Source organism: Canis lupus, chromosome 13, assembly GCF_011100685.1.
Source record: "Canis lupus familiaris isolate Mischka breed German Shepherd chromosome 13, alternate assembly UU_Cfam_GSD_1.0, whole genome shotgun sequence".
In the NCBI taxonomy this organism is placed as follows: domain Eukaryota; kingdom Metazoa; phylum Chordata; class Mammalia; order Carnivora; family Canidae; genus Canis; species Canis lupus.
Genome location: NC_049234.1, coordinates 61,855,342 through 61,871,401, shown reverse-complemented (window position 1 = coordinate 61,871,401; position 16,060 = coordinate 61,855,342). Strand labels below are relative to the sequence as shown.

Genomic DNA, 16,060 nt, shown 5'->3' with positions numbered 1-16,060 from the left:
GCTTTCTTAGAAATGACCTACACAACAAAAGCAAAAATAGACAAATGGAACTACAAACAAACTTCTGTGTGTAAAAAGACAACCTACAGAATGAGAAAATATTTACAAGTATATCTAATAAGGGTTTAATGTCCAGAATATAAGGAACTTCCATAACTCAATAAGAAAGTATTCAATTTTTTTCAATCAAGCTGTTTAAACAATTCTCTTCGAGATATATAAATGGCCGATAAGCATATGGAAAGATGTTCACCATTAGTAATCATAAAATAAAGGCAAGTCAAAACCACAATGAGATGTCACCTCACACTCATTAAGATGACTACTACCAAAACAGAAAATGAATGTTGGCAAGAATGTGAAGAAATTGAAGTTCTCGTGCGCTATTAATGGGAATGCAAAATGGTGCAGCCAGTATGGAGGTTCCTCAAAAATTTAAAAATAGAATCCCACCTTTGCATTCGAAGTAGAATCTCAAAGATATTTTCATACGCATGCTCATTGCAGCATTACTTACAATAGCCAAGAGATAGAAGAAACTCAAATGTCTACCAATAAATAAAGCAAATGCGGTATATACATACATTGGAATAATATGCAACCTTGAAAAAAGCCTGTCACATGCTACAACATGGATGAATGCTAAGACATTATGCTAAGCAAAATAAGCAGTACCAGGAGGACAAATACTGTATGATTCCCCTTAGATGTAATATCTAAAGTAGTAAAAAGGTGGTTGCCAAAAGACTGAGGTGGATGCTGTCAGTGTTTAATGGATATACAGTTTCAGTTTAGCAAGATGGAAAGATTCCAGAAATCTGTTATATTTACAGATACTTATTTATAGTAAAAATTAACATTACCAAGCTACATACTTTAAAAGGTAAGATGGCAAAGTAAATTTTTTGTCACAATTTAAAAATAATACTTAATATAGAAAATATCCCTGATATATTAAGTGAAAAAGACAAATGTATAAATAGTATAGCAGAGTATACATAATCCCTTATGAAATACTTAATACTTGATAAACCTTAGAAAATTCTTCAAGGTTATACACCAAAATACCAACATTTATTATTCTGTGATCTAGGGTCATAGGTCTTATTCCTTTTTGTTTTATCTTTAGTTTCTAAATGAATTTATAAACCATTTAAAAAAATTATTTATTCATGAGAGACACACAGACACAGGCAGAGGGAGAAGCAGGCTCCATGCAGGGAGCCTGATGCGGGACTCGATCCTGAGACATCCAGGATCACGCCCTAGGCCGAAGGCAGATGCTCAACCGCTGAGCCACCCAGGTGTCCCATAAACCATTTTTAAAAGTACAGTGAAAGGCCACAAAAAAAAAGGATATTGGCCTTATGAATAGGGATGTTAGTACTTTATTGCTCTTTTAGACCTAAATTTTTTTTTTTAAGATTTTATTTATTTATTCATGAGAGACACAGAGAAAGAGACAGAGGCAGAGACATAGGCAGAGAGAAGCAGGCTCCATCGAGGGAGCCTGATGTGAGACTTGACCCGGGAAGTCCAGGACCACCCCCTGGGCCAAAGGCAGGCGCTAAACCGCTGAGCCATCCAGGGATCCCCCTGTATCTAACATTTTAAAAGTATATTTCAAGTAGGTAGGTCTTGCATAAAAAAAAAAAAAAAAGAAAAACTACATATCAGTACAAAAAATAGGAAATGATTCCTTGGGGATGATTGAATTTTGAATAGTGGCTCTAGCACATAGGATCCATCACATAGCAGATGTGTTCCATGCAGCTATTGAGGACAGAGTTGAAATTACGGTATTATACTTCCAGACTGTATGTTCATAATAAGACCCAAAAAACAATATTAGCCACCTAACAATTCATTTTTAACTACTTAGCCATCTCATAAAATTAGCACAGAAAGTGCCAACTGCTGAGCTGGAGGATGTTTTGCCACTAGCTGAAGAGATCAACACAGTTCTCTCCAAGTGCTGTGAGTCTACCTCTGAGGACTGCATGGCCAAGGAGGTAAGAGAATCCTCATCATGTGCCATGCACTAAGAATCCCATGTTGCTATGGGATCTATGTTGCTTCTTCATACATCATCTCAGTGAATCATCATGCAATTTAAGTGTACTGTTAACTCCATTAATAAGGAAACAAGATTAACAAGGATGAATAATTTGAAGTCTTACAACTATTAAATTGCCAAGTCCACACTTGAGGACAAGATTATCTAACTCCCCTGACCTTATTTTACCTGCACAGCCCAATACAGGTTAATCATAATTAAATTTATTTAACTTCTTAAACTTGATAAACCTCGATTCCTTGGTAACACTAGCCACATTTTTAAAACAAATTAAATTTATTTAGTAATCTCTACACCCAACATGGAGCTAGAACTCACAACCCTGAGATCAAGAGCCACATGATCTACCAACTGAGCCAGCCAGACACACCACTAGCCACATTTCAAATGCTCAATAGTATTGAACAGTATAGATACAGATCATTTCATCACAAAGTTCTACTGAACAATATTGCAACCAATATATTATTGGAAGATTGGAAGCTGTTCATGTTTATACCTGTGATGACTCGATCATTTTCTTCACCATTTTTTCAATTACACAATCCTTTTAAGTGGATATGAATTTGAATAGTTGCTTTAATAAAGGTTACTCCAAGTCTGTAGATCTCTTTAGAAACAGATATGTCATATTGCTTGGTCTTTTCCCACTAAGAAAACATGTCTGTGTTAATAGGTGTTTTTCAAGAACCTTACTTATAACCTTTCATATATACCATGCCAGGGCTTATAAGCCTACCTAAGCTTTTCTTATTTTTAATTAGGCCAACCAGGAAACTAACAATGCACAAACTCACAATTGCTTTTATAGCTACCTGAATACACAGTAAAAATCTGTGATAACTTATCCACAAAGAATTCTAAGTTCAAGGACTGTTGTCAAGAAAAAACGCCCATGGACATTTTTGTGTGCGCTTACTTCATGCCAGCTGCTCCAACACCTGAGCTGCCAGCCATTGAGTTGCCTGCAAATGCGGATGTATGTGATAAAGGAAACACCAAAGCCATAGATCAGTAAGTAGAGTTGACCAGAGTAAATTTTTTTGACAGTATTGACATTCACTAGCATTAGATGACAAAGAAATTAAATGAGAAGAAATGGTAAACCTATATCTGTTTTCATCCAACTAAGAACTAAAAATAGACCATATGTTCGTTTATGCCATGAGCTGCATAAGGTCTGAGTATATGCATATTCAGGGCATAGAAATATTTCACAAATAAGTTGTATTAACAGGTCAGAAAATTACCAATATTAGAATAATTTAGATTAACTTTAGACTGATTTATAGTTGACTGAATATTTTTATAAATGCATAGAGAGCAATGGAATAAGATAATGGAAGGATTTACAGATCTACTTACACAGAAAAGCCACTTGAGGTGCCTACTTGAAGCTTTATGTAGGGTTCATTGTATTATAGTTACATAAAAGTTAGTTCCATATGCATTTGAAATAGATATGTTTATATAGAATATATACATACGTGTATATATAGTACACACAGAGCTTTAATACAGTATTAACTAGTCAGAATAGCTCCAAAGCTACTACTAACGATTTGCATTTCATTGAGAATATAAATCCAAAACCTGTTGATTTGGAGTCAGTTTTACCTAAATCTTTTATTTTTTATTTTTTTTAAAGATTTTATTTATTCATGAGACACACAGGGAGAGAGAGGCAGAGACTATAGGCAGAGGGAGAAGCTGGTTCCCTGTGGGGAGCCTGATGTGGGACTCGAACCTGGGATCATGCCCTGAGCCAAAGGCAGATGCTCAACCACTGAGCCATCCAAGTCATCCCTAAATCATTTATTTTTCATTAGGATGCAGAAGCCAGGTGGTCAACCTTTAAAATAGACGTCAGATTTCTAGTATGACACACAAACACAAATCTACTCATGTCAAAGAGTATTCTCTCCTTTTCCCCTTGTGCCAGGTATACATTTGAATTAAGTAGGAGAACTCATCTTCCAGAAGTATTCCTCAGTAAAATACTTGAGCCAACCCTGAAAAGCCTTGCAGAATGCTGCGACTCTGAAGATTCTACTGGCTGTATGAATGCTCAGGTACACTTACTACATTTTCTCAACCTTGGTAGAGATTGGAAAATGGTTGGAAAACTGTAGCTCATGGGCCAAATCTGATCCAGTGCCTCTGTTTGTATGGCCTATGAGCTAAGAATGGTCTTATATTTTTAAAGGATTTGTTTTTAATTTTAGGGCACAAAAAAATGTGAAACTAAAAATTCAGTGTTCATAAAGTCACTAGAACACAGCCTTCCTCCTTATTTACACATTGCTTATAGCTGCTTTTGTGTCATATTGGCAAAGTTGAATAATTACAGAAGAGACTATATATGGTTTACAAAATCTAAAATATTTACTATCTGGTCTTACATAGAAAATACTTGCCAATATCTGGCATAGATAAAAACACACACATACTAAGACATTAAATGGAATTCTAATTTAATTTATGTCTTCTAGAACAATGCTTCAAGACAAATAATTTTGTATGCAATTGTTTTCTTACAGGGACCTCAACTGAAAAAGGAATTATCTTCTTTCATTGACAAGGGACAAAAACTATGTGCAGATTATTCGGAAAACACTTTTACTGAGTTTAAGAAAAAGTAAGATTTTTCTGGCTGTTTCCTTCACATTTATCAATAACTGCAGTTTGGTATGGTAATTTGAATGTATAATTGAAGATTTAAGGTGTGCTAAGTGAGCAATAGAAAAAAGAGGTGCAATTAAGAGTTTTAAAAAGTAGAATCTGTGTAGGAAGAAATGGAGTTCTTTTCACAGTGGGGAAAAAAGTCATGTGTATCAGGTGAGAGATCAATTAGAACAGAGCCACAGAAGTATAAATTACAAGATCTGCTTGATTCAAAACACACCAAATTAGCCCATAGTTCATCAACATTCTTGCCCTAAGGCTAAATGTAGATGTCACTACACATAATTGAGGAACTAGAAAACTGCTAAAAAAAAAAAAAAAATAGGTTATCTAACTTCATGGTATATTGTGTCTGACAAGACAACCCAAACTGTCAGTCAAGTGGTAGTACCACTCATGACCAGCATGCGTTCTCTAAAACTTGAAAATCACCAACACTGTTGTACAACAGTCAACTGCCATGTTTCTTAAGTAAGACGAGAAAGGCCATGATAATGAAAGAAATTTTACCCACAGCGTTCCCAAATTCATTAAAGTGATTTCTTAGATCCATTTCAAATCATCTTGTCAACATAGGACTAAAGCAAGAACAAATAGGACTCCACAAAAAGACCTAAGAATCCCCAAAATCGGATGCTTCCTTCAATGACCCCTATGAAAACTACCTTAGCAAAGCTCTGTAAGAAAATGAAAAATTGTAAAAGCTGTAAGTTCAAAATGTTTATTTCCGAATTATCAGAAAACAGTACAGAACATTAAACAGATAATCCAAGTTTTGTACTCCAGTGTTGCATAGGGCAACTGACTGATAATTTATATAATCTCAAAACATTAAAAATAGCAATGGAGTAGAATTGACATTCAGGGCTATGACATCAAAGATTAAGACCACTGCATCCAGATATTTGAAATTCTGCACGAGTGTACACAAATGCACACACATTTTTTCTTTCTCCATCACCTGAGTTCCTTCTGGGCAGACTTACCTGCCCTTCCAACTGGGACTGACTCCTTTCAATAATGCTTTTATGAGCAAACTAGTCTCCCTCATCCTCTTGTCCTTTCCCAGCATCCACCTTATCCCACCCAGATAAATTTGGATTTCTACCATCTCTGCCCAAAACAAGGCTGGCAAACAGTTTCTGGAGAAGATCATGTTAAAACTAGGTTGAGCTGCTGATTTTAAGAGTAGAGAGATAACAAAATCATATAGACCATTCAAACTGGGAGAGAATCCAGAAAACTCAAATCCTAGCACCATCTTGAAAGTTAGATGGAGACTTAATTGATAGTAGGGCTAAAAACAAGAGCCAAAGTGTCTGACCCTCTCTGTGTTTTCCAACATAGCCAGTCAAGAAGCAGGCACCCAAGGGGGAAATTGTATAAAATAAGAGAAAAGAAAGAGTATTAAGGTGGCATAAAATCCCATGAAGGAAATACTCTTTAAGGAGCTTGAAATCTAGTACTGCAGAGAAGATGAAAGTCAGGAAAAATAGGAGAGGAAATCGTCCATGTTAATATAATTGAACAAATGAAAGGGGAAGGCCTGGAAGTCAAATCCAGGAGCAAATTGAATTGCTAAATGATTACTCCACAGATCTGAAATTTAAGACAACTACTCCAATTTTTTTTAATTTTAAAAGACCTGGAGTGGGTTATCATTTTGCATTAGAAAGGTTTATAAAATACAACTAGTAAAACCGTACAAAAATATGGTCTTTCAGACTAGCAGAGGGATTAAAAGCACAATTCCCTGATGCCAGTGCAACCGACCTCCAAGGGTTGATTGACAAGCGCTCAGACTTTGCCTCCAAGTGCTGCTCCATAAACTCACCTCCCATCTACTGTGATTCAGAGGTAAGAAAATTTAACCCTCTCCCTAGCACTGCACAGTATTTTAACAATTTATGTACTCAGATGTACTCTTTCCTTTGTTACTGAAATGCCATCACTTGGCAGACTTTTCCTGATGCTTTCATTATAAAGACAAAAAAAAGTTAGTTTCCTTGTTATGCTAATTTAAAAGCAAATTGAGGCAGTTGCAAAACTTTATTGCCTATATTCATAAATCCTTTTGTTAACAAAGTGTAGTGCAGTGGTTTTAAACCTTAGGTTGTAACATATTGACAGCTTCTTAAAATGAAGAAAAAAATATGGTAGAGATATCAGAGTCCATCTCACACAGTGAGGGTAAATCTTTTGTGAATTTTACTTCACATATGTACACGCGTATGTATATAGGTATCAGTAGATATAAGTACTTTTATAAACATGGATCACATACCTTCTCTCTTAATTATAAAAATTTACTTTTAACAAGAAAGAAATGCAACTGAAAATGAATAGTCACTAATGTTTCTTTACAGTGATTTTCTTAAAATGGGGTCATTTTTAATTACAAAAATTTTTAGACACTATCAATTTACTTCCAAACTTTAAAAGCTAAAGAAATTAGAACTTGCACATCTTCCAGTTGCCCTCCCCACCCCCACTAATCTGTTCATTCTTAGGTTTATTTTTCTTTAAATGTTAATCCCCCTGAGTCTCCATTCCTTGCCCCTATATTCCCTCCCTAGCTTTCCTTCTATCCTTTTAATGTAATTTGCATAAATCATTGCCAGATCATTTATTTTACCTTGTGCTTAACATAGGTATTTCCAGCTAGACCGTCCTTCTTTTATTACTGTATCCTTTTCACTACATCTGAGCCTACCGGTTTTTTCCCATAAACCATTGTGAGGCAGGTACTTAGTGTTACACCTGTCTGCAGGCTGGAGGTATAAAATAAGGGAGGAGAGCCCAGTTTAGGCTGTGTGGCTCTGTTGCAGGTGGATCTGGTCTGTGCTCTGATATTTTGTTAAATGTTTTAAACTAGGATTTAAACTGCTCTGGTTTTCTTTACCAGCTAGAAAATGTCTCTTTTCTCAATAGCAGCTTTTATACTTGCAGTGGCTTCTTAAAAGTTAGGCAAACCTTAAATGATATATCTGATAAAGAGTTAGTATCCAAAATATATAAGGAACTTACGAAACTCATCACCTAAAAAATAATCCAGTTAAAAATGGGTAGAAGGGGCAGCCCAGGTGGCTCAGATGTTTAGCGCCGCCTTCAGGCCTGGGCCGGATCCTGGGGACCTGGGATCGAGTCCCATGTTGGGCTCCCTGCATGGGGCCTGCTTCTCCCTCTGCCTGTGTCTCTGCCTCTCTCCCTTCCTCGCTGTGTGTCTGTCATGAATAAATAAATAAAATCTTTTAAAAAAATGGGTAGAAGACATGAAAAGACATTTTTCCAAAGACAATATACAGATGGCCAACAGACATATGAAAAGATGTTCAACATCACTGAACATCAGGGAAATACATACCAAAACTATAAGAAGATACCAGCACCCACCTGTCAAAATAGCTAAACTCAACACAAGAAACAACAGGCATTGGTGAGGATGTGGAGAAAGGGAAACCTCCTTGCACTGTTGGTTGGAATGTAAACTGATACAGCCACCCTGGCAAACAGTATGGGGGTTCCTCAAAAGTTTAAAAATAGAACTACCCTATGATCCAGCAATTGCACTACTAGATATTTACCCAAAAAATACAAACATACTGATTCCAAGAGGCACATGTACCTCTGTTTATAGCAGCATTATCTACAATAGCCAAATTGTGGAAACAGCCCAAGTTTCCATCAACTGATGAATGGATAAAGAAGGTGCGGTGTGTACACACACACACACACACACACAATGGGATATTACCATAAAAAAAGAATGAAATCTTGCCATTTGCAACAACATGATGGAGCTAGAGTGTTACGGTAAGTGAAGTAAGTTAGTCAGAGAGGGACAAGTACCATATGATCTCATTCCTATGTGGAGTTTAAGAAACAAATGATCAAAGGGGGAAAAGAAAAGAGGCAAACTGAGAAACAGACTTAACTGTAGAGAACTGATGGTTACCAGAGGGGAGGTTGGGGGGGGGATGGGCTAAACAAGTGATGAGGATTAAGGAGCACTATGCAGTGAGCACTGGGTATTATAAAGAAGTGTTGAATCACTGTATCATACCCTGAAACTAGTTATACTGCATGTTAGCTGGAATTTAAAAATTTTAAAGTTTGCACTCATATCCCAGACTTGCCTAACATTTTAGTGAAATTTTGATTTTGACTGTACAGCACCTAAAATTGTCCTAATTAGTTTGCTAAACTGAGCTACATCACCTTGTTCATTTTTCTGCTTGATACCCTGGGAGATTCTGATTTCTCTTCCAATTTCTACGTTCACACCCTATTAGCCAATCTTGTTTGCAGCAATTTATAAAGTTAGAACTCCAGATGAAGAACAAAAGCATATTCTTTAAATTCTGCTGAGAAACAGATCGTGTTCATCTTTTATGAAAATTCAAGCCAAGTGAAATCAAACATAAGACTAGAGGAGCTAGATCGTTAGAATATTTTGGTCATTATCACATTAAAACACTTAGCATAAAACAATTGAGCAGACCCTTCCTTTACTACCAACCTACAACAGCTGAATTAGGTTGCCTTATCCCAGAAAAATAAAACTACCTTACTTCAAAGTTGTTACCAGATTTTGCGTAGAGTATCATTCAATTATTAAGAGAAAGGACTATTTTTTTTACATGCTGTCAAAAGGTATCAGTTTCGTAAACTTTTCCTAGTCCGTTTGTTATCTGTTTGTCCAGATACACACTTTCTTTTTGACATCATACAAGAAAAACTGAACAATTGCACACAACACGTTTCCTTCAAGTCTCTTGCTTTTTTGCTTTTTAGATTTTTTTATTATAACATATTACCATTTAAAAACTTTGTATTTTCAACTACAATGATGGAAAGGCAGGTGCATAACAATGTTCCTGCTTTATACTCAGCAAATATAGAGCAGTGCTGCTGCTGAATAGCCAATTTTTCAGTAATTGCTAGAGAAGATGGAAATAAATGGAGTTGAGGCACTCGTGCACATGTGATTGTCTGGAACACTCGAAGGTTCGACTCTGCTGTTTCCATTAGCTTTTTAGATGGTCTTTCTAAACTAATCTCACAGCTAGGTAAGTGAGCTGGCCTCTGCTTTCTGACTTCATGTTAGAACAGCATTCGCTTTGATTCTCAATACTTGGCATGACTATTTGTCCTGTTACCTTATAATATTTGAGATATATTAAATATCCTTGCCCCATATTTGCCTGACAATTTTTTTCCTTAAAAATAATGCCCATCTATTACAGCGACTCCAAGTCATTTAAATCCAGGGATCCACCTCTATCTACTATTCTGTATACTTGGCAGAGTCACTAGAAGAATGGCAAAAGATGCTTCTGAACCAGACTAAACCAGAGTCTCATTATGTGGTGATCTATCCCTATCCCTCACCCTTATCTTCAAATGACAAGCAAATAGAAAAATTAGTGTAATTCTTTTAGTTTCACCATAGTACTCTCAATGAACTAGAACTAGTCCTTTTTTTTTTTATTCCATAGAAGCCCATTAACTATAGAAACAGCTGTAAAATAGGACTTGAATTTATTTTTTTCTCTTCACCCATCATTCAGTCAGTTCATCCCTGGTGATTCTCTGAGAATTCGTTACTAGGTTTCCTCTAAAATGTCCCAACAGAGTGCTAATGGGCATTAACTATGGTTTCCAAAAGTTTTCAGAAAGCCATTGTTACATACTGGAGTTGATCATTACCATCTTGAAAGGAGACAATTGCAAATAGCCAAGAGGAAGTTGGGCAAGAAAACAGACTCTCCCCTCCTTCTCCCCCTTTCTTCTGCTCATACTTCAGGGAACACTGGCTTATCCCCTATAGTTGGTCACATTTCTTAGTGTAAGTAGGTTTTATGAGATCCTCAACATCATAGCTAGCATTTATTAAGCCATTACTAAAGGTGAAGCAGAATAGGAGCCTTATATGTATACATTTATAAGATAATCTAAAACAATTCTAAGTATTAGGTACCATTTTTAATTCTCCTTTTACAGATGGTTGAAGGAACATGCAAGGGTTACCTGATGTTAGGAAAATCATAGGTTTATTCAACAAGAGTCTGTTGCTCTCGCTCCAGGTTACGGTCATAGATTTAGCCCTAACTTCGCTAATAATGACAAAAGCAAAGTATAGATACCAAAAGATTTAATTGACTGAAATCCAAAATTATTAGGAAAGTAGAAAAAAAAATAGTGCCAGGTCAGTTTTATGTCTCGGAATTCCATCTATTCCACTTCCTTGGAATCTTCTTCCATTAGTTATACTACTCTTCTTTTGTTTCAACATTTCCTTTTTCCTGGCTCCATCTAATTTAAAGTTACTTATCTCCTGACCTTAAATAAGGTACTTTGGACACTATTCCCTAGCTATTTTTCCTTTCTCCTCCCCTTACGACCAAGATTTTTCAAATAACAGTATATATTCTCATTTCTTACATCTATTAAGTCTTCAGCCCATTGCAGGACTTCTGACAGAACCATGCCACTAATAGCATTACACTGACAATCTCCTTCTTCCCAAATCTAACAAACATTTCTCAGTCATTAGCTTAGCAGCCTTCTCTGAAAAAACACCTGATACCTACAACTATTTCTTCCCCTTTGATACAATTACTTTGATATCCCTATTTTCTACCTTTTGTACTTCCAGGATTCTTCCCTTCTCATTCTATTTCATAGTATCTTCTTCTTCTAGCCATCCTTTCTCTTTTCTAGTTTTTTTTCTTTGCTCTTTTTCATTATATTACATTTTCCTGGAGTGTTCTCAGCCATGGACAGGACCTTAATATCCAAATCTCTTCCATTAGCCAGGATCTCTTCCTTCCACACTGAGCATTTTATCCAACTCTTCAGGGGGCTCTCTTATCCCACAAGAAATATAAATTCAACCCAACCAAAATCTTCCCTTAAAACCTCCTCTTGTGTTTCCTAAATTAATAAATATCATAATCATTCACCCACTAAGATAACAAGTGATCCTTGATTTCACCTCTTTCCATATATATCCAAATTCCAGATCCTATCAATTCAAACATCTCTGTATCTCTGTCTCCCCCACTTACTTCTACATTATTGTTACTTAAGTTTAGGCAACCTCTTGCCTGAATCACAACTTTCCAATTGGTCTCCCTTCTCTAGTCCTCTCACCTTCCATGCCTCACACCCAACCTAATCTCTATGCAGAGGTCAAAATCACCTCTGTAAAACATGTAATAGTTAATATATTCCTCTAATTACTCTCCATAGGGTCTAAAGTTTTGTAATAAAGAATTTGAACCCTTGACTTCCTTTTCAGTTGGACCTACCATTACTTCTTGTTCCTCCTGCTTTGATTCTCCTGAACTACTTGTAATTTTTCAAGTACATTAATCTTGTTCTTACCTCAAGGATTTTTACACATAATGACTCATCCTAGATTGCCCAATGCTCACTCCAACCTAACTAAATCTTTCATCAAGTCTCAGGATTCATTTTAGGCCTCATCTACCTGCAGGGAATCCTTCTCTGGCACTCAGGCTCTTTTATCCCTCAATATTTTGTGCACACCCAATAATTAGCACTTATTAACTATTGTCGTTTCTTTATCTATTTTCAAATTCTAAGTACAGGGATAGCATAAAACTAAATAAATGTGGGGGCAGCCCCAGTGGCTCAGTGGTTTAGCGCCGCCTTCGGCCGGGGTGTGATCCTGGAGACCCGAGATCGAGTCCCACATCAGGCTCCCTGCATGGAGCCTGCTTCTCCCTCTGCCTGTGTCTCTGCCTCTCTCTCTGTCTCTGTGTCTTTCATGAATAAAAAAATAATAAAAAAAACTAAATAAATGTGAATGATGGCTGATAAAAAGTTTAATATAAAGCTACATTTTGACAAGAATCTTTTCCCCTAAGCAAGGTTCAAATTTTTGAATACCTTCTACAACAGTCTATAAAACACTTTATGACTTACATAACTTTTTCATTTCAGATTGATGTTGAAATGAACAATACTGTATAGTCCTGATGTATGTGTGCGGTCTTAGGTAAGTATAGCTTTAAAGGCAGTGAAGAACCCAGATTTTTATTTTTAAAATTCAAGACCAATTTGAGAAGTCTCTTTTCTAACTATCATCTATTCAAACTCATATTACAGTGGAGACATTAAGCATATGGAAAACTTAAGGAGCTTATATGCATATACCAACTAATTTCTTTCTTCTGTAGACCGAGAATCCAGGTCCCCAGCTTGGTACTACATCTATTATAATCCCGCATCTAAGAAAATGACAAGATAGAGATCACTGCAGGGATTTTGAAGAATTCTAAATTTAAAGACTGAATTTAAAGACAGAGTCCATCATCTTAAAAGACAACAGGGTTCCTAGGAGGAAAGAGGATTTTTCAAATTAAGTGGAATATTTGAAGTATTAGCATTTGTTTATTTTAGACATTATATTATCACCCATTAAAAATGCATGATGAAGATGTTAAAGGCATAACATACTTTAAGTTTCGTACCTTAAGCTGAAGGTGACCTCAATTCTGCACATTAACAAAATTATTCTTTCCAAATTTAATTGTGTTCATTTTAAAGATATTACTTTTGAAATTAAAAATGAAGAAAACAATCATTTTGGTGTATCTCAGACCTTCACTGAACTGAGTCTTTTCAATGATAAAAGATTGTTATTTTGCTGATTTATTAACAACATTCCTCAAAATTATATGGAGGCAAAGACCCTTGACTAAGGAAATTAAATCAGTCCATCACATCCAGGCTTTCAATATAAGCTATTTGAATACGAAACAGTAAAAAAGAAAATTAAATCCCAAGAGGCAGTATAACAGGGGTGGTCATGGAAACATTCGGAATTATCCAAGCTATATTAGAATTCCTACTCCAACTACCTATCTTTGTGAGTCATTCATCCCCCCTAAAGCTCAGTTCCCTTTTTTCATGAAAAGAAAATTACAATATCTATCTCTCAGCATTATTGTAATGATGAAGGGGAAGGGATGTATATAAAATGCCTAAGAAATGACAGTACTACCAGCAAAGTTGCTGCTGCTGCTTCTACTACAGATAATGTGAATCTAAACTCAAACGAGTTTCCCCAGATACAGCAGTTCTTTCATGTTTTTAATTGCTCTAGAATAGATCCATTTTCTTCTGAGTTTTCTTTTACTAGAGCATGTCAGCTCACCCATGGCAGAAATGGCACATACTGTTCAATGGGAAGCTGTTCTAAAATTGCTAGATCAACTGTGGATGCTTATGAATTTCTTCTCAATGAAAGTCTATATTTCTTCTGAGATTTGAACTTGTAGGAGCTGAAGCCTTCATCTCAAGGTGTTCCCATCCTTAAGGACACCTACAATTCAGGTTTTCCAGGCAACAGTGTGATGCTATTTCATTCTTAACTAAGATCATAAACCGGAGTCATCATCTTGACCACTCACTTTCTTCAAGCCCCAAAATTGACTGACTGTGGCCACATTCTCATGCCTCACCGGAGAGAGAATTATCACCTCCTGATAAATCCCACAAAGCCAGTTATCTTTTTCCTTCAGTTTTGGAGACAGTGTTCCCTGGGTTGCCAACAGATAAAGGAATAGGCTCATCCGATGGCAGATTCAAATTGGATTAAAAAAAAAAAAAAAAAAAAAAAACACTACCAGAATCACACTCAGCATAGCCAGGCACTAGGAGAGAAACCAGTGAGGAAAGCACAGATGGGTCTCCCATCTCATCTTCAAATGCATAAACTGAGAGTAAAATGAAAGATGGAATTTCTTGCACTGTGCAAATAGAAACTACAGTAGAACTCTACTGTAGTGCCTTGATGGGGTTGGTAACCAAGGAATGGAGGGGACGTATTTGCCTCATTACAAAGTAGAATGGGATTTGACAAAAACTAACACTGTTTTACCAAAAAAATTATCTCAATCCCATGACTAGGAGCCTCGTGTATTAACGGTTGCTGCATTTTTTGTTATGGCTGGAACCATTCATTCTCAGAGCACCAAGTTACACACATCATTAGTTCAAATAAAAAAAGAAAAGCTATAATGAATCTTGACATAACAAGAGTGATGGTCTTAAATGCAAGTCTTGGGAATTTCTTACATTTTTATTCTGGACCCATCAGGTGGGTCATAGTGGGTATATGGGTCATGCTAGACAGGTTCCTCCTTAAGCATAAAAATAACCTGACCTTATAAACATCTGCTGAGCGGTATTATGATTGTTGCCCATTCACTGTTTTTCTAACATTCATTTTCATTATTCTCATAGATCTAGTGTTGGAACCACCCTGGGAACATCTGATGGCCTAACCTAAGCAAAACCAGAGCTCCTGGGGAGACGAGTGGGATAATCCCTGCTTTTATCAGCTACAATATCTTTATACAATGATGTTTGATAATTTGCTATAAAAATAATATATAAAAATAAATATAAATATAATGCAATCCATACATGTTACTGGGATAATGTTACAATGTTGATATTCAGCTCTGTCCCTGTGATTGTCACAAAGATTCTGGGATAGGTAGCCCTAACCTCACCAGTCCCTGCTTTTTTTCAGGTCTCTGCTGTGTCTTTTTAGAAGATTCACAACATTAAGTAACCACTTTCAAATTCCCAACACACTAAGCTCCACTCATTGATTGCTTCTCAGCTTTGATAGGTATCATTAAGGAAAGGTTAGCCAGACTTCCATCATAAATGCCTGGGATCACTCACTTTTTTTTTTTTTTTAATTTATTTATGATAGTCACAGAGAGAGAGAGAGGCAGAGACACAGGCAGAGGGAGAAGCAGGCTCCATGCACTGGGAGCCTGATGTGGGATTCGATCCCAGGTCTCCAGGATCGCGCCCTGGGCCAAAGGCAGGCGCCAAACCGCTGCGCCACCCAGGGATCCCGGGATCACTCACTTCTTAAAGAACCACCACCACCATCTTCCTGAGAACACCTTCCTGCTCCCAGCTGCAGGTTGTGTTACATTAAGTAGGTAACATCTACCTTGCATGAAAATTTCTGTGGTTTGAACATTTTTCATCTTTGCTAAAAAGGATTCAGAGCAATTTAGTGTGTCATAATTCTAAAAACCCGATTTCAGCTTAATTCAATTTACCATATGCACACTGTATAGGATATTGTTTCTATGTGCTTTCTTTGCTCAGGGAAAAATGAACTTGCTAACTCAACGTATTTTGTTTTGAAAAAAAGGTTATACTTTTAGAATAAATACCTCTCTGAAACCAATACAAGCCGAGGAAAACTTCTGTATTTATAATTAATTGCCTGAAGGA

At 36.5% G+C, this 16,060-nt stretch overlaps 1 protein-coding gene across 1 annotated transcript in view; it reads left to right on the top strand.

Annotated features, from left to right (window-relative positions):
- The window catches only part of GC (GC vitamin D binding protein), a 33,741-nt gene extending 18,521 nt beyond the window's left edge, over positions 1 to 15,220 (top strand). The window contains exons 7-13 of the mRNA XM_038556296.1: positions 1,883 to 2,012; positions 2,889 to 3,091; positions 4,020 to 4,149; positions 4,618 to 4,715; positions 6,487 to 6,619; positions 12,734 to 12,788; positions 15,041 to 15,220. Coding sequence (XP_038412224.1) covers positions 1,883 to 2,012; positions 2,889 to 3,091; positions 4,020 to 4,149; positions 4,618 to 4,715; positions 6,487 to 6,619; positions 12,734 to 12,763 — 724 coding nt within the window. The 3' untranslated portion in view covers positions 12,764 to 12,788; positions 15,041 to 15,220. The remainder of the gene's footprint in view (positions 1 to 1,882; positions 2,013 to 2,888; positions 3,092 to 4,019; positions 4,150 to 4,617; positions 4,716 to 6,486; positions 6,620 to 12,733; positions 12,789 to 15,040) is intronic.
- The last annotated feature ends 840 nt before the right edge of the window (positions 15,221 to 16,060 follow it).